Source organism: Schistocerca nitens, chromosome 6, assembly GCF_023898315.1.
Source record: "Schistocerca nitens isolate TAMUIC-IGC-003100 chromosome 6, iqSchNite1.1, whole genome shotgun sequence".
Classification (NCBI taxonomy): Eukaryota; Metazoa; Arthropoda; class Insecta; order Orthoptera; family Acrididae; genus Schistocerca; species Schistocerca nitens.
In genome coordinates this window covers 694,526,726-694,554,687 of record NC_064619.1, presented here as the reverse complement: position 1 = coordinate 694,554,687, position 27,962 = coordinate 694,526,726, and the positions used below count along the sequence as shown (strand labels likewise).

The window sequence follows — 27,962 nt, the reverse complement described above, 5'->3', positions numbered from 1 at the left end:
TTGCTGGAACTATTTTGTGAAATTCTGTGGTCTGAATTTGTGTGGAGGCATCACACTTGGCGAAGAGTTTCTTAAGGGCCAATGTAAAACAAGTAGCAAAAACTGGAGGTTGCATAGCAGTGAAAGCATTTTATAGCTTCACCATAGGGTACGCACCTTGAGACTTTCAACTCCTGAATTTTCCTTTCCTCATTGTAAACCTCACACTTCCTGCTCCCCAGCGCAAGTTATACATTGTGGAGGAAGTGTACAAGAACTGCCCGATTCATGAGCTGAGTCTCCACAATTTCCACACGTACCTCTCCCATTACATCCCATAGTGGTATGGCCAAATCTTTGACATTTGAAGCAACAAACGGGTTAGAAACAAATAGGTGAACACTGGATATAGCCTGCAAGGATGCGTTCAGGTAATTCTAGAGTGTTAAATGTTCAAGTAAATGTTGCAGATTTTTCCAATATGCCATTGACTCTCCTCATATAGTTCTGCACTTCCGTGATGCCAACATTTTTCCATTCTTCATGTAACAGGGTCCATCTCCATTATATTGGAGCAGGTAACCAGACCTTTACAAAAGTTAATGGGTGTTACGCAACCCAGCCTTGACTGGGTAGTCACCTATGGCCTTACACCCCAGAAGCTTAGATACCTGGTGCAAATTGGCAGTTTCAACTAGAAGTGTTCCGTTATGAAGTTGTTTGACACTTTTTAGGGACCCAGCAATACTCTTCAATGCCTTCTGAATATAGAAATGGGAGATCTTCTCAAAGGTTTCTCCTGTTCTCTTGATTACAATGAAAGTGTTGTGGCACACTAATGCCCTGTTACTATGATTCTGCCACTTCTTCTCAGGAGGGCTGACCAACTAAGCTTTCTTTGATGAATTGGTGTAGGTACTACCTGATGGTACACACGTCACATCTGGAGTAGTAGTTTGATGAGGCCATTCCAAAGGGATCCTAAGAGACACTAGTGAAACAAACATCGACCCAGGCAGAGCCCTGCATGCCTCAGGTGGCAGATGCTCCAGAGGTTGCCCCCCCCCCCCCCCCCCGACACTGTTTTATCTCAACAGCCATTTACCATATCAGCATGTAGCACACTTTGAGGTTGAGGGTTGTTTTTATAGAGATGTGTGCATTTCTTGCAGTCCAGGCAGTGGAGCCAAGGGCCCCATTCTCCGAATCCCACATCTACTGCTGCATCGCACAGTGGTCGCTGAAGCCTGCCTGGAGTTTAAGGTAAGGTACTTCCCAGTCCCGAACTCAGGAACCTGTGGTTGCCAAGCCTGTACCCAGTAAACGAATGCTGAGCTCTTGGGAGGTGGGAGGGGCAAAATTCTGTGTTTTGAATCCAAAAGCAAAAGTCATGACTGATAGTGACGGTCAGGATCATGGCTACATTCCTGAGGATGAAGCTGTACAACAGATCTGTTTGTCTGATCAGACTTACTCGAAATTTAATGAAATAACAAGGTATTTAGTTCACATCAGGGAAATAGAAAGGGGTAGGTGTTAGTGAAAATACTGTAGAGAAAGTTATACAGTTCTTTGAAAGTGATGAAAACAGAAGTATGTGTGCAGGTGAAAAACAGTACACCGTAGTGGATATCGATGGAAACAAAGTAGTGTAACAGAAGTACTTAGTACTTTGCAATTTAAATGAACTTTACTTGGCTTTTAGAACATTTTATGCCAAATGTCAAATACGTAGATCCAAATTTTGTGAACTACGCCCTCGAAGCTGCATTTTGATTGGATCATCAGAACATCACAGTTGATGATCGTGAAACTCAATGTTAACTATAAAGAATTACTTGATTTGCTGCTGTGCAGCATTAACAACTATGACTGTTTGATGGGCTTATGTAAAAGTCATCCTGGAAAAGAACCCCTACTTGAAATGTTAAACAATTCAACTGAGGAACTTCCAAGACAGTGTAGATATAAGCAATGGGCCACTACAGACAGTGCTGAAATGGTCACACTTACAAAAAGTCAAGAAGAATATTTTGAATCACTTGTTGAAAAGTTAGGAAATCTAAAAAGTCATTACTTTGTTTAAAAAATTCAAGGACAGTTCTTTAGAGAAAAGAAAGAGAGGCTTTCTGGAACTGAATGTCTAATCTTGGTTGACTTTGCAGAAAATTTTACATATGTTGTACAAGCTGCAATTCACATCACTGGGCCAATGACCAGGCAACTGTTCATCCATTTGTATTATATTTTAAGAATGAGGATTGCAAATTCACCCGTCCCTCAATCTGTATGTTAAGTGACTATTTACGGCACAACACAACATTAGTACATGCCTTTCAGTTCCAATGGAAATTACAGGTATATTAAAGAAAACTTCCCTAAAGTTGAGAAGGTAATTTACAATTTCAGATGAAAGTATAACAATAGTGGGAGAGTCAATTTTCCCTCCCATGCATAACGGCCGCTACGCCAAGAACGAGCATCACAGAGAGATGGGACTGGCGAGAATAGTGGTTTGGGAAGCAAGGAAAATGCCACTGTCAGATTTGAGCTATATCACTCCGTCCCAATGGGAGCTCATTGGAGACCTTACTTTACGGGCAACCTTCATAAGCATACACAGAAAGTTTAAACCTTTTGCAACTCATATTTCCAATGTTTCCCAATACCAATCCTGAGTATCATCATAAGCATGAAGTTTTACCACCTGGAAGAGTGGGGGAGGGGGATAGATAGATAGATAGAAAGATAGATAGATAGATAGATAGATAGAGAGTGATAGGGGGGATGGGGGGAGGGGGAGGAGGAGGGACATACACTAGTCTTATCTTCCTTATAAAGTGTACTTACTGATTCTGGATAAGTTGAATTGTCAAGGCACTCTTCCCAACACCTCCAGCTGCCAAAAAAAAGATCGGTATTAGACCATTAGTAATTTTAATATAATGTAGCTACAAAATTTGAAACTGTGTTCCTCAACATTGTGAAAATATTAAATTTAAATACTAGTCATTTTTACATAAGGATCATTCCATGTCAACTGGCCTAAATTAGATAAGGCCGCATCTCAACCATCTTCAATTATGAAGAAATTGAAACTTCCTGTCAGATTAAAACTGTGTGCCGGACCGAGACTCGAACTCGGGACCTTTGCCTTTCGCGGGCAAGTGCTCTACCAACGACTCACGCCCCGTCCTCACAGCCTTACTTCTGCCAGTTGTAAGGTAGGAGACGAGGTACTGGCAGAAGTAAGGCTGTGAGGACGGGGCGTGAGTCGTGCTTGGGTAGCTCAGTTGGTAGAGCACTTGCCCGCGAAAGGCAAAGGTCCCGAGTTCGAGTCTCGGTCCGGCACACAGTTTTAATCTGCCAGGAAGTTTCACATCAGCGCACACTCTGCTGCAGAGTGAAAATCTCATTCTGGAAACATCCCCCAGGCTGAGGCTAAGCCATGTCTCCGCAATATTCTTTCTTTCAGGAGTGCTAGTTCTGCAAGGTCCACAGGAGAGCTTCTGTAAAGTTTGGAAGATAGGAGACAAGGTACTGGCAGAAGTAAGGCTGTGAGGACGGGGCGTGAGTCGTGCTTGGGTAGCTCAGTTGGTAGAGCACTTGCCCGCGAAAGACAAAGGTCCCGAGTTCAAGTCTCGGTCCGTCACATGGTTTTAATCTGCCAGGAAGTTTCACATCAGCGCACACACTGCTGCAGAGTGAAAATCTCATTGTGAAGAAATTTTTTACGGGATGTATGTCTGGGTCTTACAAGAAGCCATGCCAAATCACAGATATATAAATAGTAATGGTACGGCCATCACACATGCTTCTGCAAAGGGCAGCTTTTTCATATTAAAAGGATATGAATAAATATGAAAAATATTTCATGTTTATAGATGGTGGTTTCCTGTCAGACAAGTCACATTTTGTAGTAATTGACAAGAAGTCATCAAGTAAAACAGAAGTAGGCCCCATGGATGTGTTCTAGGCCCTCTGCTGTTCCTGATCTACACAAACAACATAGGAGACAATCTGAGCAGCCCTCTTAGACTGTTTGCAGATGAAGCTGTAAAGTCATCAGATAACCCAAATCAATTGGAAAATGATTTAGATAAGATATCTGCATCATGCAAAAAGTGGCAATTGACTCTAAATAATGAAAAGTCTGAAGTCATCCACAAGAGTACTAAAAGGAATTCACAAAATTTCTAAAGGCCAACTAAATACTTAGGGATTACAATTATGAATAACTTAACTGGAATGTCCACAAGACTGCAATTTATTGGCAGAACACTTAGAAAGTGCAACAGGTCCACTAAAGAAACTGCTTACACCATACTTATCCAATTTCATATGGAAATTTCTAAGTGATGTGAGATACACATCTTATAAGACTGACAGAGGACAATGGAAAAGTCCACAGAAGGGCAGATCATTTTGTATTATTGCAAAATAGGGAAGAGAAAGCCAAGGGCATGATACACAAACTGGAGTAGCAAACCTTGAAAGCAAATGTGTTTTTCAATTGCAGCAGGCTATTCTCACAAAATTTCAATCACCAACCATCTCTTCAATATAAGAAAATATTTTATTGGCACCCACATACATAGGGAGAAATGATAATAATAATAATAATAATAATAATAATAATAATAATAATAATAAACCAAGAGAAAACAAAGTCTATACAAAAATATTTAAGTAATCTTTTTCCCATGCGCTGTTCAAGAGTGGAACAGTAGAAAAATAGCTTCAAGGTGATTTGATGAACCTTCTACGAGGAACTTAATTGTGAATTGCAGAGTACTCATGTATATGCAAAAGCAGATGCTGCAGCATGTTGTGGTACATTTCAAAATAGCAGAGAAACAATCTAATTGATCAGATAAACATTTCCAAAAGTCAGAGGCTGAGCAAATTAATTTTTATTTCAAGAAAAATGAAGATACCTAATAACAGCTTTGATAGATTTTACATCACAGCAGAGACAAAAACACAAGATGAAATACCACTGTCAGCTACCCAAGAAACTCAACCTAAGAACTAGTGTAAGACAATGTGATGCCATTTTAACATTGCTTTTCACTTTGATCCTGGAGAAAGTAATTTGGGAAAAGAAAAGAAAATGTAAAAGGGTGAAGCTAAATTGAACAACACAGCTACTGGGATATGCAGGTGAGAGTCAGAGGAAGAAATGGCAGAAACCTTATAGGATTTAGCAAAGAATGCCAGTAAGATTGGACTGATGATTAATATGGAGAATGGAAAATCATGAGAATGATCTTTGGACCAATCGGCAAAGAGAATACATGCAGAAGTAGAAAGAATCAGGAACCGTACGACCTAATGAAACAGCCGAACATCGTGCAGAAAATGAAAGTACAGAGAATATGCCTGGCAGGGCACATTTCCAGGAGACCAGAAATGTGCCAGTCTAGAGTTGTGCTTATGGGAAAACCAGATGGAACTCATCCAATTGGAAGACCACAGCTATGTGAGGATGAATTGTAGGACCTTCAGCAGTTGGATGTCCATGAGAACTGGGTCCAAAGTGCACAAGACTGCCACCTATGGAGGAACATTGCAAGGTCGGCATATGATCTTCAGGGTGTTATTGCCAGTATGTATGTACATCATTTTCAGATATCCATATTCAAAAAGTCCACATATTCTGAGTAGCCAAAGAATGTTTTTGGAAGTCTTTATTATATTTGGGATTGTCTCAAAAATGAAAAACTGTTCCTTGTAAAACAATGACCTCTTTTGAATGATGCAAAGAAAAATCAAATCCGAAATTACCACTCTGAGATACAGTCTTCTGAGTGTTAGAGAAAACTGAGGAGTAAACTTTTCGAATTGACTTTACTTTGGATAACCTCATAACTATATGAGTAACCAAGACACCACTTGTATTGACTTATGACATGCGGGATGGCTGTAAATAAGTGGAAAAAAGAGCATTAGAAAGTCATTCTATCACATGATATAATCTGTCAAAACACAATCCATTGGTTTCTCGTGGTAGGATTTGTGGGCTACTTTGACTGCAAACTGTGATAAATCTGGTGTACACTGAGCACTTCTTTGGCAACTAGGCTTCTGTAGCTAAAAGTTAAGCAGAATCACCAGATTTCAGCCTGGAACCCACCTTAAATCATGAGCAACAGTAAAGTAAACTTCATGATTTGCACCTCTCAGACATTGAAAAACTGGCCTTTACAAAGGCACAGCTAGTGGACCCACCATACTCCTTATCAAGCTGTAATTTGGCACGGCTTCATGTAAGACCTATATGTAAACCCTGCAAAAATTTCATGAGAATTGGAGAGGGTAGAGCAGGGATCTTTAAGTCACTTGAAATGGAGTGGCCCAAAGTTTTAAAAAATGTTGTTGGAAGTTTCATTCTAGTCTCAGCCTTCCTCAGTAATTAAATAACATCTATTACACAACGTTGTTACACTTCTTAATGTGTGTGCTTTCTCACTTTCAAAACTACCAGATTCATAATCTCTAGTGTCGTAGGAGAATTAAGTGTCGAAAAAAAAATTTATTTTTTAAAGTGTGAGATCTGTACTGAGGATGGATACAGGCATGATTCACAACAATTTTCTGACTTAAGTTGTCATCACCTTCTGAGGCTGTCAGTCAAACTTGGATGCGACATAAATACACCTATGATTAGGATGCTTGCCTCTCACTGCGGTAGATGCCTTTAGCAGTTGCAATGATCACCACTGTGATGATAAATAATCTTAACACATATCCTAAGAGCTGACCTATTATTATTTCACTGCCTATAATAAAAAAAAATTTCAAGCATTTAACCCATTCCCACTCAATGTGTAAATAGAAACCATAAATCCATTTACACAGAAATTATGAATCTGTATGAAAAGTTGTTTCACAAAAAGCAAGTGTCAAGAGCTTTCAAACTCTTAGTGGAGACTTTGTCAGGGTCACTTTACTTGTAACAAATTAAACTGAAACCTACTGAGGAAGTCGCCACACACTAATACCTATTTTCTTCTCCAACACTTAATTCTACGTTGACACTTGGAGTTACAAGTCTTGCATAATGTGATAGCTGAACCTTTAGGAAAACAAACTATTTGATTTTTCTGAGCTCAATTTGTTATTTCCTGGTGACTGATCATCATTCTGACGGCAACATACCATGCCCGCGAACTACCACTACTGCCATTCTTTTGGTAGATGTTACCCTTCCCATGTAAAATAAAAAGAAGTGCCTCCCCTACACCCATGGCCTCATGCTTGTATACTATGAGCATATTCAAATGACGACAGCATAACTTTTCACAAGTCAGACATTCTGTGGCACCGAAAAGCTGAAAAATTCTATCTGGTAGACATCAAACGAAATTATTAATTTTTTCATGTTTTAGAGTATTGTTGCACAATTTAATACGCAATAAAAGCCTGCTCCAGTTGTTAATGTATTCTTTATTTAAGTGGAATTAAATAAAGAATGTATCCGCAACTTCCCTTCATTAATTAAAATGTGTATAAGTCAGCCAATTGGAATTATAAAAAATGTTTGTCAGTGAGGATTCAAGCAGTTACACAGTCCCTTACATACACTCCTACTAGGACCAGGATAAAAAGATAGACATTAACAGCAGCCACACAAAAGTATATACACATCATTCGTCCTAAGAATGGAATAGGAAGACAAATACAAGGTACAAAAAATTTAATCATATATTAATGAACCAGAAGAAAATGGCAACAAAAATAATTTTTGAAAATATAATTGGTTAGTTTTATCTACTCGCCAAGCAGCGGTCAGATCCACATCTCTCCTCCTAATCTATTCAGCAACTCTCTCCTGACCTGGGGTTGTGGGCAACTTTTCTGTAACATTCACCATTTCCTAAACCTCACCAGTCCTTTCCCTTCATCCCTCTTACTTCCCCTTCAATCCTTTTGCCAGAATGAGCCACTGGCTTGTACATGTTCTTAATTTCTGTATGCATTTTCTGCTGCTGCCACTTGGTATTTTTTTATCCATCCAGCTACAGAAGGAGATAACAGTTTTCGAAGCAGTAAAAGTGAAGTGTTAGGTGTAATGACTCTAATAACAGTAATTAAATAAAAATAAGGCAAAAGAAAGGAAGAATACAGCTAACAGTTAATCCATTAAACCTCTCCCTATTTGTTATATTTCTATGAGGACCTATCTGTTGCTGGAGCACTTTATTTTGGCAGCTGTGAATGGAAGAGATCTATTTTAGATTTAGAATTTGGCCCTGAAGTTTTCTGCAGCAACACGCTTGTGTATAAAGTCTTCAGCACTTAAGTTGTGCGACAATTTGAGTTATTAAAATGTGGTACAGCTTCAACACAGATAATCTTATACATTCCAAAATTATATGACTAAATGGATGTGTAACTGAGAGGCCCCCCCCCACACCGCTATATATCCCCCTCCCCCCCCCCTCCCTGAAATAAATACTTACTTTGTTTTTACTTGTAAAGTTAGGCATACATTGATATATTGGAGGAGAAAATCATACACCAATCACAAGTAGTACTACAAAGAAATATACAAATGAACCATGTGTTTCAAAAGAAAACCTCTAGAGAAAGTCCTTCATAACAAAAGAAAAAAGAAGATTATATTCTGATGCCTTATTGACAACAAGGTCATTAGAGACTGGGACAAAGATCAGATTGGGGAAGGAAATTGGCCATGTGCTTTTGAAAAGAACCATCCCAGTATTGGCCATGAATGATTAAGGGAAAACACTAAATCTGGATTACTGAGGAGTTGAACTGCTATCCTTCTAAATGAGAGCCCAGTGTCTTATTATTGTGCCACTTCGCTTGGCTAGTGCAATACAACAGTATGAGTCGTGTGTGCTCATTCACTGTTAAGGTTCTGGTTGTCTTGTCACTACACAATAAGTATTTGCATGTACTATGTGCATATTTTTTCTTGGACAATTTGAGAGTGGCCCACAGGCAAAACAGCAAGTTTACCCCATCTCCTTCATCTACAGCAGCCATAACATTTTTAAAATGAAAAACAAGTGACACATGGAGTTAAAGAACACTGAAGTAATATGTGAAATCAAAACTAAAATCACTAATATGTTGTTCACTCTTTTGCTACCCACAATTCCAGCACTTCTATCCCTCTGCCCCATGCACACACTGGTTTGAAATGTGCCTTCATTGAAACACAATCTCACCAAAGTTTGTTCCAACTTGTCGGAGCCACCTGAAAGAAACTTACACCAGCCGTCCAGAATTTTGAAAACCCCGTTTTGTTACTCTTGTCTCAGATAATCATTCATTTTCAGATAAATTTCATCAGTTGTTCGTTTTCAGATCATATTCTTTTGCTCTTCTTTACAGATTTTCTTTTATTACCTGTACTGTAGTGTAACTTCCCATACGCTGACATTCTTCATGCAATGGTTTTATGCAGTACAAAGACCAACTGCTGTCTTGTTTAATGAAATTGACTTCTCTTTCATTAGTTTTCAACAGCAAAGTATCCAAGATATTTACGGTAATCATCTCTCTCAATACTACCAAAACCTTATATGGGCTGGCATCATTCTGCTGATAATCAAGAATTTCTTTAATGAAATGTGGCATAGACCTTCTTCTGTTTATTATTTTCTACTGCAGAGTCAGAACAACGATAAGTGCCAAACAATCTCATGGCCATTCTTTGCTCCTCCAACATACGCTTGGCAAGCAATCCGTTCCTGCTAAGTTTGTTTCCAATTCCCAGATTACACGCTCCAATATGCACATGAACAGAAGTAAAATAGTAACAATCAATTACTCAGTATGATCACACTTGTAATTTCTAATTCTTCAAAGACTACTCTTAGGAATTTAATCTTTTGCATGTGCATATTTTGATTTGATTATCTCTGTTTTTGACATCCTTTCTCCTTACGTCATATTTTTTAGCAACATTTCTCTCTGTAAACAAAATCATAGGCTTCTTTTCGAAACCATGGGGTTCATAAAACTTTTTGTGGTGGTATTCTTAATCCCATCTATACAAGATATTCTTTTCCTAAATCTTATTTGGTAGTCACCAACTTGGTAATTCAATTGTTCCACAAACCCAGTCTGAACTGATCTGGAGAGTAATATGGAAGAATCTGGAAGGAAAGAAATGTGACAGTATTTGCCAACTTGTTTTAGCACGCATTTTGTGCAGAGAGCGAATCAATGTGGTTTTCCAATAACTAAGAATCTCCTTAGTGTCCCAGGACATTTTTTATTTCCACATTTTTATGCAGATAATGGTGCCATCCTCTTTGTCGCCTAGCACCCCCTGATAAAGATTAAATTTTTTAAAGCAACTTTATTCTGAGGCCAGCTGCAATTGGCTTAAGCATTTATTTGTTTGTCATGACAGGACTATAGTTTCCTTGTTCAGAATATTTATGTTACAGGGAATGACCTAATTACTACTACTGCTACTGCTACTACTACTACTACTACTACTACTACTACTAACAATTTCCTTAGTATTTGCCTTGCAGTGAAGACTTCATATGACTATAATTGTCATTTATGCATCATAGTTCAAATTCACAGTGGTCCAATATGTTAAACTACCTTGCTGGTGTGCATACTCTATTTCACCGCCCATTTCTAAGCTGCCGTCACCAACCTCCTCCCAGTTTACTTCTTGGCCAAGAGATCACATGCATGTATTTTAATTCACTGTTTTTTTGTCATACATTTGTTTGACGGATCCAGTAATTCACTGAAGACACTCAGAAAGGTATCTGTCCTCCTTACAGCTTCAGAGTGTTTATCTGCATTTTGGTTAGTGATTACATCCAACAAAACAAAACTGAGAATTTGAAGAATATCAGTCCCCATTAACGTTACTTGACCCAAGGAGGTTAGCCATTTTTTGAGAATGAAGCTAGGTGAACTGTTGTTACTACATGCATTAGCTGTTCTTTATTTCTTTGTTCTGCCTATAATAAAAAGAAATTATCTGTCCTAAATAGTGGTAACCATTAACAATCAAAAGAACCATTTATTCATAATTAATAAATTAAATCTGTCCTACTTTCATTAATCAAAAGACTGCCCCCCCCCCCACCCACACACACACACACACACACACACACACACACACACAGTGAACAATCTTCTCCAGAATGGGAGAAGGGAGGGGGAGAGGAGCACTTTGTGGTGAACTTAGGATATATTTTATAGCAAGAACACAACACTTTTAGGAACAGTGGTCTTCTCTCTTTAATAGTTGAAAAGATGATACATAGCAACAACATTTCATAGAGTAAAAGCATGGTAAAGAAACTCTTAAGAGTAAAGAATTTCACACGACACAAAACCAACCGCAGGAGAGGACAGGAAACACATAGTTCCAATTTAACTGCTTTAAAACTTGCCACTAAATCAAACTATGGTGCACAGAACTTTTAAATAATAAATAAGATGTCAAAACACTTTAGTTATGAAATCCTATCTAGGTACATGTAGCTCTAAAAAATTTTGATTTTAAAGACTTTAATGACACTTTTATTGTGAATGAATGATAGGTGTGTGTCTTTTCTCCAACAGAAGTCTGTTAAGCCATGCTAATTCCGTGGCTCCTTCACTTGCAGCAATGAACTCCGCTTCAGTGGTGGACAGTGCAACTGATTTCTGCAGTTGAAATGTCTATGATACAGCTGTGTCACTGATCATTGAAACAAAACCATTTGTAGATCATCTTGTTTTAGTGTTCCCAGCAAAGTCAGCATCAGCACAGGCACAAAGTTTACCACCAGATGAAGTATAGAAGCGACCGAAGTCTGATGTACCACAAAGATATCTGAAAATGCATTTTACAGTGTTCCGATCAGAAGCACTGGGTTTAGTAAGGAATGTTGCTATCAACAGTGTTGCTATATTCAATGTATAATTGTTCATTATCACAGGGAGTCTTCAATGGTTTCAAATCAGCCATTCTAAAACAATCTAGCATCTTCTCTGTGTATGCTGACTGTGAAATAAACAAGGCAGATACTCATTACTCTATTTGCAGGTCTAAAAACGACTCTAAAGATCCCACTGTTATTTTGAATTATGTTATCTAAAAAGGAATTCACTGTGCTTGGAGCTGTTCCTCATAGGTCCATCATCAAATAAATAGCAATCAGCAATGTCTCTATTTTGCTTTCTTGAATGTAAAGGCAAGGATCTGCTATAGAACTAATACAGCAATTTTTTTCATGAATGAATGAAACTTATTATTCCAGCAACAAAGTAATTGCTTGACTCCATACCTGACACGTCATTGAAACCTTCTGGTTGAGTCATGTCTATTCCTGTATCCAAGTAACCATACAAAAATCCAGTTCTCACATCGAATTGGCCAAGTTTCAAATTTTCTTCTGCTGCAATCTTTATTACACCACGAATAGCATCATAACGAGCAACTGGACTAAAAGTTTCATCATAATCAAGTCTGGCATGTTGAGAGATACCGTGCACAACCAAGCAAGCACAGTATCGATCAATCGATCCATCAGGTCTATATTCCATAGTAAGTACCCATCAATTATCGATAACAAGTTTTCCTTTAGGCAGTTCTAACATGTCCCATGTACCATTTTCATCAAGTGCCTTCATTTCTTCTTTCATTGCATTAAACCATTAACTGGAATTACTACTTTCCATAGCTTCATTGAAGTTTGTTGGTGCAAGGTCATCATGGACTGCTTTTATCAGGCAAACCAATGAAGTTGCTTCTTGAGACTGATATCCTAATTTGTAATCACTCAATTTAATGAACTGGGCATCAACTTAGTAGCTCATTCTAATATTCTTGATCACTAGTCTCAATATGATCAACAGTAGATTCACTTTTCTCTCCTATTTCTTCAGGTATGCAATTAAATTCCAGCTCAATTGAATTTCCAGTTATACGTAGTTTTTCTGGTTGAAAATAAACATTGTGTGATTTCACATTCTGTACCCATCTTTGTCTTTCACATTGGCCAGATATACCTTTGTCATCAAACTTCAAACAAAATTTCTTTGGCACATAAACACAGCATTTTGATACGAAAATGCATAAATAGCTGAAACTGTCTAACATTTTGTCAATCCCCAAGTCAAAAGATGTTTTACCTTCAACACTTGACTTCCCAGTATGACTGAGTAGAGAAACAGCTGTAACATATGCATAAGCCAAAAACGACATAGGTAACTTTCTAGATGTTAACTGAGCAAGCGAATTCAATTATATGTCGAACTGCTTGCTCAATAACGCCACTTTGATCATGAGTGTCAGGACATGTAAGACGAAACTGACCAAAACACTTTTCCCTTATGACCAATAGCATCACACAGCTTCAAAAATGTTTTCAAATTGTCAGTCACGATTTATTTTGCATGATATATGTCTGAACAAAACAAGAATAATCAATCATCTTTTAAAATCACATAGTAATGAAAACAATTTCTAGTCAACGCATATTGGTCCATTAACATCTGTATTGAACAACTCACTGACATTTTATTGACAATCTCTGTGATGGCTAAATGATTTGAAGTTGAATTTGCCAAGAACACATCCATCACAAAACGATGTGGTATCAGGGCACTTAAATGATATATATGACATTTATCTTGATGACAGTCTCCCATACCAACATTTTTAGTTATTCTTCTCAAGTTACTAAGTTAATCATTACTTGTGAATCCAGAGGACAAACTTGTATGGTCAAAATATATACTGAACCAACTAGGCTTCCTGCTGCGACTATTTCACTATGTCGCTGAATGATAATACCTTTGTTGTCGTAAGTCACATTATATTCTCGTTGTGCAGCTTGATGCACAGAGAAAAGTTGGTGTCTGACATCAGGTACATACCAGACATTTTTAATCAAAGCAGGTGTCCACCTATTGTTTATCATTATTTCAATATTAATATTGCCTGTCCCATGTGCAAAAATAACTTTGTTGCCAGTTGTATGTACACACTGTGGAAGAGGAAATTTTTCAAACTTGGCGAAATGCTGTTTACTTTATGAAATATGACAGGTCGTGCCAGAGTCCAAAATTCAAGAATATTCACTACCAAAAGTAACATGAAACAACAAGCGAATGGATATAAATGTATTTGGTTTGCTGCTCACTTTTAAAATGGAACTCTAATTATTGTTGTTGTTAGCTGTTGCTTTTACTTCTTCTGCAGATATGCACTTTCAGCAGTTTGCAATATTATGTCCAGCTTTCTTACAATAGACACACTTCCTTTCTTCTTTGACTTATTCCGCTCCCTTGCAAATTTCTTCTGTTTTTGACGTTGTTCATCCAATTTTGGTTTGGAATGAAAAGCACCAGCTGCCTGGGTAGTTAGCGAATTCTCAATCAAACGCAAATCCTCTACAAGAAGCTTTGTCGTCTGCTCAGATTAAGGAACATGATACAAAGTCAACCTGTAAAGCTGATATTCAGGTCCTAATGTTTTGAAAATATGATGGTGAAGCAGCGAAAGGGCAAAGCTGCATTTGGATTCATTTCGTTCAGTTCACAGCACAAGTCATGGTATGTTCACAAGTAGTGATGTGTGTTTTGTTATACATGTGATGTCATTTTTTTGACGTTTCAAAGAAACAAACAATGTGTACAGCCGCATAATATACTGACGTAAAGGTGTCCCAAATTTCTTTTGCATCAGTCTTCTTTCACACATGAATAGCAGGTTCCTCATCAAGTGCCATTTCAATGATATGAACTGCCCGATCATTGTCCCACTGCCAGTGCTGAAATGAGTTGGACGGTTCATCTCCTTCCGTTAATGATGAACATTGAAATGTACCATCTGTAATCAAATAAAAGGAAGGTTCCTTTAAACAAAGCTAAATCTGCTGTATCCATGTTTTCCACTGATCTTCACTTGACAACTTGCGAATATTTGTACAACTACTGTCGTCACTCAACTGAAGCGTTAGGTCTGCCATTCCACAAAACTTGTAGTCTCATGAATTTCCTACTAAATGGAAAAGTTGTGGTATATTTTTATAGCAAGAACACAATACTTTTAGGAATAGCGATCTTCTCTCTTTAATACCTAAAAAGATGTTACATAGCAACAAAACTTCATACAGTAAAAGCATGAAAACTAAACTCTTAAGAGCAAAGAATTTCACATGACACAAACCAAGCACCACTATAGGAGAGGACAGGAAACATACAGTTCTGGTTTATTTCCATTAACAGAACACACCAGTTCCAGGTATGGAACACACCAGTTCCAGGTATGGAACACACCAGTTCCAGGTATGGCTTTTTTGTGTTTTTAACTAACTGTTTGTTTTATTGTTATCTTTCATATCCAGGTCTTATTCTCTCGTTGACAAATAAGATCATCTCCAATGATGACAACAAGAAAAACACAAAGACAATAAAGTTGCAGACCCACAGGCCTTCCTATTAGGCTACAACAAATTAACTACTGAAAATAAGAAGCATGCAAAAGCATCCTTTTCAAACATTGTGCATTATGCCAACATAGTCAAAGTTCTTTTGCTGTGTACACACACACACACACACACACACACACACACACACACCTAAAGTTGTCTGAAATACTCACTCCCATCTATGTATAACAGAGTACGCTAGTAGCAGATATATACAGGGTGTATCTGAAATGAATGCAGAAAACAAGAGGGCTAGTAGAATAGGTCGTAATAAGCATATTTCACATTGCAACCTATATTCGCACCCCTAAGTGTACGGTGCTAGGCATCGTTTAACAGCACTGCCAATAGTATAGGCACACACCATGCTACTCGAGCCGTCACAGTAGCAAGTCTGCAGGGCAATGTTTTCAATGTACGTGTGGCATCAAGGTAAATGAGAAGTCAGGGTAATGTTTTATAACCTTTATTTGAAAACAGTTACAAGAAGTGCTCAAAATTATGCCCTCCTGGTTGAATGCAAGCTGTGGTGCAATGATGCTGGAGTGACTGTCGCACTCTTTCAAACACTCCTGGCAAAGTGGAAATTGCATAGGAGGCTACCATACTGTGTACTATCACCTCTTCATCAGTCTCAATGGGTGTTTCATAGACAACCTATTTCAGGTGCCCCAGAAGAAAAAAAAAAAAAATCAATGGGCATCAAGTCGGGGGAATTTACACATAATGCCACTGGCCCTCCACTTCTCACCAAAGGTTTCATCCAAAAGCATTCACACTGCATGTGCGCAGGTGCACCATCATGTTGGTACCACATTCACTGTCACACATAGTATAACATGTTCCATCAATTCTGGCAGAATTTCTCATAAAAAGATGAAGTATCTGTCTGTGTTCAGTTGCCAGGGGAACATGTATGGACCGACCTGATTATCGCCTACCAAGCCGACCGGAACATTGACAGCGAAGTGATCTTGGTGACCACGATCAAAGGCAGCGTGCGGATTATGGCTGCTCCACATACTCTCTTGTGTGAAGGATGCCTTGTCTGTGAAACATACATGGTTCGGAAAGTCTGGTTCAATTACACCTTTAGAAAAACCACTGGCAGAATTCAATTTGATGGGGAAAATCATTAGTATTAAGGATGTGAACCTTCTGAAGGCAGTAGGGTTGCAAATCATCTTCATGCTACACACACCAAATCATGGAATGGCTTACACCCATTTCCCATACAACATGCCATGAGCTTGTTGACGGTGCATTTTTCAGCAGTGCTAAAGCCACTCCTTCAAGCCCTGGTGTACACGCTGTGCATTGATTACCGCATCCGTCAGGCCTTCGTACCTGTAACACAAAATGAATACATTGTGTTTCGAAGTCAGCCTTACAAGAATGCGCCAGTGGAAAATGTACCTCAAGTGAACCTTTCTCCCGTAGGGCCCACTAAATGTGAGTGGATCTGGTACTCGATTCGGAAACCACCGAATGTCCAAACGTTGGGCAGTGTGAGCATTTCCATCCGCCACGCTGTAAGCACAGTGCATGTCTGCCCTTTCTTCCCGTGAACAGCACTCTCTTTCCTGTCCATTCCACACAGTAACAAACACAAGAGGGTCCTTGCTTGATGACAAACTGACACAGGGTGAACCAGTCTTCACAAGTGTGGACAGGTGCTGCCCTCTATGCAACATCTATTAAACAGGCATTTCATAGCCAAAAGCAATGCACTGTCATCCCTTTAATCTGCAACTACACTGAATACAGTGTTTGCAAATAAAGGTCGTAAAACTTCAACCTGACAGCCCTTTTACCTTGATGTCACAATACACTGAAATCGTTGCCCTGCAGACCTGCCGCCACAATGACTCTGATGGCATGTTGTGTGGCTACCCTCTAGGTAGTGTGCAACGCTATTCAATGATGCCTAGTGCTGTTTGCTAAGTGATGCGGGCATTGGTTGCTACATGAAATATGTCTGTTACAAGAGCACTGTAAAAAGAAAATCCAGAGTTTCATCATGGACACTGGCTCAGAATGTTGGCCTGGCAGAGAGCAGGTTTGGTCAACTTTAAATCTGACTTCACACAAATTTTATGGCTACTTCAGCAGCATTTCCCTTCTTATGTACTGGCCCCAACCCTCAAGTACAGAGAGACAGAGAGAGAGAGAGAGAGAGAGAGAGAGAGAGAGAAGAGTTTTTCTAGTTTCCACAGTGATGTAGAGCTAGCAGCAGTTACACCCATAGGACTTTACTATTGATTAAAGACAGATTTTGCAATACGCTGTTTATGTTCTAGGTATAGCTCAGTTGCTACTTCAATGCTCTTTATCGTGTAGATAAGAATAACTTGTACTCAGCTAGTGCATTGTCAACTATTTGTCTGATGATGGAAGGAGAATAAACGGTTAAAGAAAAATGAGAAGACGTTTCCGGAAACCCATTTTAGGTGTTGCAAGGAAATGCTGCATTTTAAATTTGGCTACGGAACACTGAAAGAGTTTGTTCTTGGACGCTTCTTATTCATTAGAGCATTCAATGATAACATTACTTTCAAGTCCCACATTTGTGTGTCCACTTGTATTCTCTTCATTTTTAAAATACAGGAACAAAATGTACTGTTCATAACTCGTACAACTGGTCATAAATGTAACATTGGTCATCTTTTGCCAGACTCTTGTGGTTGTCTTCAGTTGAAAGACTGGTTTGAGACAGATCTCCACATTAGTCTATCCTACAATTATGAATCCACATAGGCCTATATCAATGTTTTGCTATTCTGTATTCAGACTTCTTGTAAATAGGAATCTCACCAACCTAACACTGTAGTTAAGGCTCATTTGACTATACCAAGGCACAGATTATCCAGAACAGAAAAGCCTCATGAAACTGACCCACTAAAATCTGTAACAAGTTCCACACTCTGCTCAGTCCATGTTACTAGTAAAAACCATTAAAATACTGTTGTACAAATGTTGTTGTGGTCTTCAGTCCTGAGACTGGTTTGATGCAGCTCTCCATGCTACTCTATCCTGTGCACAAGCTTCATCTCCCAGTACCTACTGCAACCTACATCCTTCTGAATCTGCTTAGTGTATTCATCTCTTGGTCTCCCTCTACGATTTTTACCCTCCACGCTGCCCTCCAATGCTAAATTCGTGATCCCTTGATGCCTCAGAACATGTCCTACCAACCGATCCCTTCTTCTAGTCAAGTTGTGCCACAAACTTCTCTTCTCCCCAATCCTATTCAATACCTCCTCATTAGTTACCTGATCTACCCACCTTATCTTCAACATTCTTCTGTAGCACCACATTTCAAAAGCTTCTATTTATCGTCCATGTTTCACTTCCATACATGGCTACACTCCATACAAATACTTTCAGAAACGACTTCCTGACACTTAAATCTATACTCGATGTTAACAAATTTCTCTTCTTCAGAAGCGATTTCCTTGCCATTGCCAGTCTACATTTTATATCCTCTCTACTCTGACCATTATCAGTTATTTTACTCCCTAAATAGCAAAACTCCTTTAAATGTCTCATTTCCTAATCTAATCCCCTCAGCATCACCCGATTTAATTTGACTACATTCCATTATCCTCATTTTGCTTTTGTTGATGTTCATCTTATATCCTCCTTTCAAGACACTGTCCACTCCGTTCAACTGCTCTTCCAAGTCCTTTGCTGTCCCTGACAGAATTACAATGTCATTGGCGAATCTCAAAGTTTTTACTTCTTCTCCATGAATTTTAATACCTACTCCAAATTTTTCTTTTGTTTCCTTTACTGCTTGCTCAATATACAAATTGAATAACATCGGGGAGAGGCTACAACCCTGTCTCACTCCCTTCCCAACCACTGCTTCCCTTTCGTGCCCCTCGACTCTTATAACTGCCATCTGGTTTCTGTAATTGTAAATAGCCTTTCGCTCCTTGTATTTTACCGCTGCCACCTTCAGAATTTGAAAGAGAGTATTCCAGTTATGTTGTCAAAAGCTTTCTCTAAGTCTACAAATGCTAGAAACGTAGGTTTGTATTTCCTTAATCTAGCTTCTAAGATAAGTCGTAAGGTTAGTATTGCCTCACGTGTTCCAACATTTCTACGGAATCCAAACTGATCTTCCCCGAGGTCGGCTTCTACCAGTTTTTCCATTCGTCTGTAAAGAATTCGCGTTAGTAATTTGCAGCTGTGACTTATTAAACTGATAGTTCAGTAATTTTCACATCTGTCAACACCTGCTTTCTTTGGGATTGGAATTATTATATTCTTCTTGAAGTCTGTGGGTATTTCGCCAGTCTCATACATCTTGCTCACCAGATGGTAGAGTTTTGTCATGACTGGCTCTCCCAAGGCCATCAGTAGTTCTAATGGAATGTTGTCTACTCCCGGGGCCTTGTTTCGACTCAGGTCTTTCAGTGCTCTGTCAAACTCTTCACGCAGTATTATATCTCCCATTTCATCTTCATCTACATCCTCTTCCATTTCCATAATATTGTCCTCAAGTACATCGCCCTTGTATAAACCCTCTATATACTCCTTCCACCTTTCTGCCTTCCCTTCTTTGCTTGGAACTGGGTTACCATCTGAGCTCTTGATATTCATACAAGTGGTTCTCTTTTCTACAAAGGTCTCTTTAATTTTCCTGTAGGCAGTATCTATCTTACCCCTAGTGAGACAAGCCTCTACATACTTACATTTGTCCTCTAGCCATCCCTGCTTAGCCATTTTGCACTTCCTGTCGATCTCATTTTTGAGATGTTTGTATTCCTTTTTGCCTGCTTCATTTACTGCATTTTTATATTTTCTCCTTTCATCAATTAAATTCAATATTTCTTCTGTTACCCAAGGATTTCTATTAGCCCTCGTCTTTTTACCTACTTGATCCTCTGCTGCCTTCACTACTTCATCTCTCTAAGCTACCCATTCTTCTTCTACTGTATTTATTTCCCCCAGTCCTGTCAATTGTTTCCTTACGCTCTCCCTGAATCTCTGTACAACCTCTGGTTCTTTCAGTTTATCCAGGTCCCATCTCCTTAAATTCCCACCTTTTTGCAGTTTCTTCAGTTTCAATCTGCAGTTCATAACCAATAGATTGTGGTCAGAATCCACATCTGCCCCTGGAAATGTCTTACAATTTAAAACCTGGTTCCTAAATCTCTGTCTTACCATTATATAATCTATCTGATACCTTTTAGTATCTCCAGGATTCTTCCAGGTATACAACCTTCTTTTATGATTCTTGAACCAAGTGTTAGCTATGATTAAGTTATGCTCTGTGCAAAATTCTACAAGGCGGCATCCTCTTTCATTTCTTCCCACCAATCCATATTCACCTACTATGTTTCCTTCTCTCCCTTTTCCTACTGACGAATTCCAGTCACCCACGACTATTAAATTTTCGTCTCCCTTCACTACCTGAATAATTTCTTTTATCTCGTCATACATTTCATCAATTTCTTCATCATCTGCAGAGCTAGTTGGCATATAAACTTGTACTACTGTAGTAGGCATGGGCTTTGTGTCTATCTTGGCCACAATAATGCGTTCACTATGCTGTTTGTAGTAGCTAACCCGCACTCCTATTTTTTTATTCATTATTAAACCTACTCCTGCATTACCCCTATTTGATTTTGTATTTATAACCCTGTATTGACCTGACCAAAAGTCTTGTTCCTCCTGCCACCGAACTTCACTAATTCCCACTATATCTAACTTTAACCTATCCATTTCCCTTTTTAAATTTTCTAACCTACCTGCCCGATTAAGGGATCTGACATTCCACGCTGCGATCTGTAGAATGCCAGTTTTCTTTCTCCTGATAACGACGTCCTCTTGAGTAGTCCCTGACCGGAGATCCGAATTGGGGACTATTTTACCTCCGGAATATTTTACCCAAGAGGACGCCATCATCATTTAATCATACAGTAAAGCTGCATGTCCTCGGGAAAAATTACGGCTGTAGTTTCCCCTTGCTTTCAGCAGTTCGCAGTACCAGCACAGCAAGGCCGTTTTGGTTAATTTTACAAGGCCAGATCAGTCAATCATCCAGACTGTTGCCCCTGCAACTACTGAAAAGGCTGCTGCCCCTCTTCAGGAAACACATGTTTGTCTGGCCTCTCAACAGATACCCTCCGTTGTGGTTGCACCTACGGTGCGGCCATCTGTATCGCTGAGGCACGCAAGCCTCCCCACCAAACGGCAAGGTCCATGGTGCATGGTACAAATGGCACGCAGAAAATGTATTATACAGCTTTAATGTGGTCAATGTACAACATTGAAATTAATTTTTAATATGTTTATTATAATATGTGGTTTTATTATGTACCAATAATAAGGTTAAGTTTAATTCCAAAATTACCAACAGCTAATAAATATTCTTGATTCTTGGAATAGTCTGAAGTACTGTTTTGGGTCCTGAAGTTGCTCTGACATAACAGTAAATGTTCAGTTTTATTCTGCTATTTATAGCCTTACTGTGATAAAGAAGTCCCTCGTGATGATGGTAGCATTGACACAGGTAGTGTTCCTCTATCAGATGCCAGCACATGAGCAATCATATTCACTTATTAACAGTTAATGCATGCAACATCACTGTGAAAAGTGTCCTGCACCAGAAGCTGTAGCATCTTCATTCGCTAGTGTTTTTCACGTGGCATGTTCTGTATACAAGCGACGAATCCATACCAACTGAAACACTATGTACACAAGTGTATGGCAATGGATAAATTTCCTTAAAAAGAAGTAACAAAAATTTGGAATCTTGTTATGCCATCATTACACTGCCAAACACCAAAGTTTGCATCTTAAAGCCCTTAAATTTAATCTGAAGGAAGACTAGATTATTGTCCTAATGGATTTTGCAGAAAATTAATCACTCATTGTTCAGAATACAATGCAACATTTCCATGGGGAAAATAGTCGAGCATAAATTTATCTATGTGTCATCTATTTTCCACAAAATCAGAAGGTGTATTCTACAAGTTTTTGCACTCTCAATGACTGTCTGACATGGTACAATTATTGTTCATGTTTTTATCATGGAGTTGATGAAATACGTAAGAAAACACATTTTGCCCAGATTTCCCACATCTGTTATTTCAGTGATGGCTCCGGCAACCAATGCACAAATGTCAGGAATTTTCTCTGCTTGTGCTATCATTAAAGAGAATTTGGAATGCTGGAGACGGATGGACACGGACACCTCAGGAATGTTCGGAACGTAGCCGTATGTACAAATTAATTTGTGATATGAATGTAGTGACTTTTTCCACATCACAATCCAGTGTGCAAAATGATCCATGGAACATTTAACTAACCAACCTTGAATTTTTTTTTTTGCTACAAGATGTGAGAAGTCACCATGTGATGGGCTTTTAGGTACAACGAAGTTATTAGCAGCAAGAGTAAGCTTACAAGGGCCCGCTAACAGACAGATTCTTGTGCCCATCTATCAGTTTTGTTTCTGCACAGGAGGAAGTATTAATAGTATTAAATTTTCTTTCATCAGCAAACAATTAACTGTAAAAAAATCAAGCATCAAAAGAAGAGATGTCTACATACGGGCATGGAAATTGGAGGGGATGTGAACACAAAATACTGTCCACTTTAAACAGGAATCAATAACATTATAGGCTACAATCAAAAGAGACTCAAAATCATCTTTTGCGCCACAGTTGCTACGCAACAGTTTTGGTGTTGCAACGTCCAGTGCCTTGGTATGATTTTTGAAGTTTATAACAAGCTTGATTCTGTAGTTATTATAGCAGAAAAACAGGCTGAATTACGTCATGGCAAGTCATCATAAAAGACACCCTTTTTGAAGATTTTCGAGTTCTTCTGGCTCGCTTCCTAGTCATCAGGACTTACAGTAGTACCTGACCCAAAGAAAACTAAACAATTATAGAACATAATAAAATAGGTCAGATTTAATATGAGTACTTGAGGAATATGAACATATTTTCAGATTGTTTATGGTGCCTTTTATGCTTGCATTGCAAAACAAAGTCTACTTTTTTAAGGTCGTTTAGAACACAGCTTATCTAATGATAATGGCTTAAAAGAGTTTGCAGGATACTCTGGTTTGTAAAAATGCGCTAGAAATACCCATTTTTGGCTTTTTTTTACAAAAAAAATGACAACTCTGCCCACAGTTTGTGAACTATTTGAAAGCAGTAGCAGAATAAACTCTTAACACCTTGCATTGGTAGGTTATTATATGGGAAGTTTCAGGTTTTATGCCACAATTACTTCCACTGACATAAAAAGCTAAACTTTCAAGGTCTATTTCTTTGGTGCAAATTCGCTTCAAATTACCAATATAATTAAAAATAATAATAATAATAAATAAATAAAAAAAATCTTTATTATTTCACTTAGGAGAGCACAAAATGCTATATTAGGTGGCCTAGTTTTATTTCTTTCAAGAAAATATTGCCAGAGATATTCTGTCTTAAAGTCACAGAACACTCAGGGATAAACAGATGGAAGCTGCAATCACTGAATTGGTGAACATAAAATTTCACTCAATTGCATCTAAACACATCTTAGTCCAGCAGGAAACTCTACGCCACCTGGCATGGAATGTCCCAGCATGCAGTGAGGAGGACTGGAGCTAATCCACTATATCAGTGTGGAAAAAGAAATTAGAGGCTATCAGAAGTATGGAAATACGCGTAACTCATTTACCTTGTTTATTCTGCTACAATGTAATGCTGTTACACGGAGAGGATAATTATTATACACTATATTATAACTCTGATACAGAATGAAGTCTTTTTTGAAATACCATTATCCATTAAATAAACTACAAGCTGAAAAGTGGCCTTAGAGGTATGTCATACAGGTGAAGATGGGGTGCTATTTTGATAACTGTAGTTGGTCTATAAATGAGGAACTGAAAATGTTCAACTATAAATATTTCTAATGTACATTATCTAAAAATGAAAATTTAAAGGAAGAAAAAAGGAAGACTCCTGCCAGGCAGACACCATTTCCCTGCAGCACAAGTAGTAAGAGATTAAAATGACAATTACGCCTATATATCCCACCAACATAGTCACTATAATAAAAAATAAATAAATAAAGGCTTCTGGTTCCTTCTCAAATACAGTACAGAATTTATGACAGCTATAATTTTTAAAAGATTTAAGTGTGAAAACTCACATAAATAACACAAATTTAATACAATTAGCAAAAAAAAAAAAAAAAAAAAACTTATTACAGCTTAGGCAAGAATTTTTTTACTGCTGTAAACTCTAAGCAGGAAGTAAAGTCTTATAGGCCTATTGTCCTTTTGAAAATGCTTGCATAGATGGTATCTTTGTTTGAAGAAGCAACAACTTTTATTTCCGTACCCTAAAAAAAATTATTTGCTGCTATGTGTGTAGCCCTACCTCAAAATACGAATTATGTGCTGTAACATGTCTTTTAGACACACAATGTATTCAGTGCTCCACATAGAGATCATGAAACCATTCATTGTTTAATTATATCTAGGAAATTAAACACACACTGCTGCACCACAGATCCAATTAATGATTCTAAAAGCTTTCATATAGCAGAACACCTCGTCTGTAATCCAACGGCTAACCACATTAAATGTACCTTAGTGACATTTGACTTATATCTACTGATAATTACCTAGATTTCTTACTTACGTTACTGATACAGTCTGTTGAGAAAATAGTTTCATAAACAAAGGTATCTCAAAAATTAATGAAATTATTGGGCTTTTTTCGAAACAGTATGATACTCTTAATCACGAGTATTTATGAAATTTGTCACATCAATCATATGTATGACACAAAGTATCGGCCTAACAGCAAAATCTGACTTCAGAAACGAAACACTGTTGATTAACAGATTAGAAGATCAGCACTTTTGCACATTTCTTTCGATAATTTGGACATACGTTGTATGTTCTTCATAACTGCACACCAAATATACTTAACTGACTAATGAACACTTACAAAAACTTACCTCCCACAACAACCAACTTATATTCCGTCATTTTCATTAATAACTCAGCGCAGTGAGTGCGGCCCAACAACACCCTTCATACACGGTTTTCTTCAAGACGGTGATATCGCCTTCATGAGTGCAAATAATCTATCTAGCACGGTAACCGGGCATTTACAAGCCTCGCCAAGCTTTCGTAGCTATATACAGCGTTTTCTTACTCTTGGAAACTTGACTTGTGTACGAATTCGATCCGTTAAATCCAGCGGCGATGCAAGCGCTACTGATAGAGTCCGCCTGAATCATAAAGAAGCGGTATTTTTAAATAACTCCACTTATGTCATGTTCCATTAAACACTAACAGACGTACTGACAAGGGGATAATTTACATATTCTTTCAACTGTCTTTCGCAAATCGAACCGAACATTTTATTCACTTAACAGGCAATTCCGACAAAACTCACGAGCCAAGAGCGCACTTATACAAATAAACGAGCGCTTGTTATTCATTCTGGTATTTCGCAACAGTAACAATAAATTATTGTTGCCGACCACTGCTACAGAAAAAGTTCTTCCGCCTATTATTAGTAACGTCCGCTGACAACCTGTCAATTATACGAATGTCCGATATCGTGTTCTTTCAATGGCCGACAAATACGATATGCGGCGCGCTATATTATAATTATGGCGTCCTCGGAACTTTCGTATTGCATTGTGTAGTATTTACATCGGTGTAATAGTGAATTGTAATGTCACTCAGTATGTGAAGAAAAAAGAACAGAACAATAATATTTGAGTGCAGTTTAAGTGAAATCAAATCACTATAAACTTAAGTGACGTTTGCAGCTCAATCAGAGAATTTACTCTATTAAGGTTTGTCAGTGGTGTACCAGTCACAAATAGGTCTGATATATAAAAGAAATTGATTGTAGTGTAGTACCCAAATCTCTCCCAATGTAACGCAAACCCTTCCCATTATTTCGCAGCTATAGTAAATTCGATGCGCAAGTCTGAGGTGACTCAAAGTAATGAATCGTGTAAAGGACGGTCTAAATAAATTAACAATTAATTAAAGCATAAAGAATTTATGCTTTAATTTTTTCGACAATTACTGTAATCACTTTATTAATTATATTACTATTCATTTAATTGACATAAATTCTGTAAAATTATTTAAGTTGTTGTTTATGTACCATTGCTAAGTTTTAAATTTTGTTTTTCGTTGCAGATTTATAGTATGTTAGCAAATCACCTCATTGCAATATAGCATGTAAGTCCAAATTTACCCAAATAAACGCAGCGGATAATACGAATAAAACTGTGAGGTCACAGTAACTAAATATTTAAATATCAAGAAACATGGTTATTAATGAACTGGATCACAGAAAGATAGAAGTAAAAACAGTAATTAAGGGACATACGGAAGAACTATAGTAAATACAAAATAAGAAAAGTGTCGTAAAACATGCAGGAATTGTAGCAGGAATGTTCAGTTGACATCTGCAAAAGATAACCCAGATCAAGGCAATTGGTATCAACAAGTAGCGTTCCGTACTCCAAACATTTTGTGTTTGTCATTAATTAATTCATTTATTGAGTTCTGTAGATCTTACAATGATGGAGAACCTTCAAGGACATAGACTGGATCAAGCTGTGCAGATGTCACAAACTCATTTTGAATACTTTATTAAAAAGTGCTATTGTTAAACAGCCATATGCAACCCATTTAACCACACATCATATTCCGCGAATTCCAGCCATATGCAACCCATTTAATCACATTTCGTAAATTCCATTATGAAATAGATCCTTTGAAATTCCAATCATTGGCTACTAAATTTCGTGAATATTTCCAAACACTAGCAGAAAACATGGGAACAAAAAACTGTACACCAAAAGGATCAGATAAACTTAATTAGGCAGGCAGTGCATACTCCACTGCCAGACATTGGTTGTGTTAACTAATCTGTTAGAGAAATCATCACTGAAAAGTAGCAGCTGTTCTGGTGATAATGGTGCCTCAACTGAAGTACTGAAATCTTGTGGTGACATGGTAACACTACCCTTGTGTTAGTTTAATAACCATTTGACAAATCAAGGTGTATTTCCTGCAAGACTAAATCGTGCACTAGTTAACACCAATATGCAGAAGCAGAGAGAAGCAACAGACTTCTGTTTATAGACCAAACTCCCTTCTTCCCGTGTTTTTAAGAAGTTCTGACAAAGTAGCTCACACAACAGAATACTGAACCCTGTTTTTGAGAAAACCATTTAACAACAGTTCATTTTGCTTTTATAAAGACTTCTCTACCAAGAATGCACTATACAACCTAACAAAATCAGTTCTAGTAGAACATAACATTAAAACTTTCTCTGTTGGCAATTTCTACAATCTTGGCAACGCTTTTGATTGTGTGGAGTATAAAAGTCTGCTTGGGAAACTGAAATGGTATGGCATTAAAGGTCCAACCCTTACTTGGATGGAGTCATATGTTGTTGTTGTGGTCTTCAGTCCTGAGACTGGTTTGATGCAGCTCTCCATGCTACTCTATCCTGTGCAAGCTTCTTCATCTCCCAGCACCTACT

General features: G+C 38.1%; 1 protein-coding gene across 4 annotated transcripts in view; it reads right to left on the bottom strand.

Moving 5' to 3' along the window:
* LOC126263202 (GTPase HRas) overlaps window positions 1-26,188 on the bottom strand; it is a 66,725-nt gene extending 40,537 nt beyond the window's left edge. Inside the window, exons 1-3 of one of the 4 annotated variants that reach the window (XM_049960268.1) lie at window positions 25,398-26,188; window positions 16,635-16,760; window positions 2,830-2,878 (exon numbers count right to left, since the gene is read on the bottom strand). In XM_049960268.1, coding sequence (XP_049816225.1) covers window positions 2,830-2,878; window positions 16,635-16,659 — 74 coding nt within the window. In that variant the 5' untranslated portion in view covers window positions 16,660-16,760; window positions 25,398-26,188. Of the gene's footprint in view, window positions 1-2,829; window positions 2,879-16,634; window positions 16,761-21,893; window positions 22,041-25,397 lie in introns of those variants that run through there. The other 3 variants (XM_049960267.1, XM_049960266.1, XM_049960265.1) reach the window with 3 other exon arrangements.
* Window positions 26,189-27,962: the final 1,774 nt, after the last annotated feature.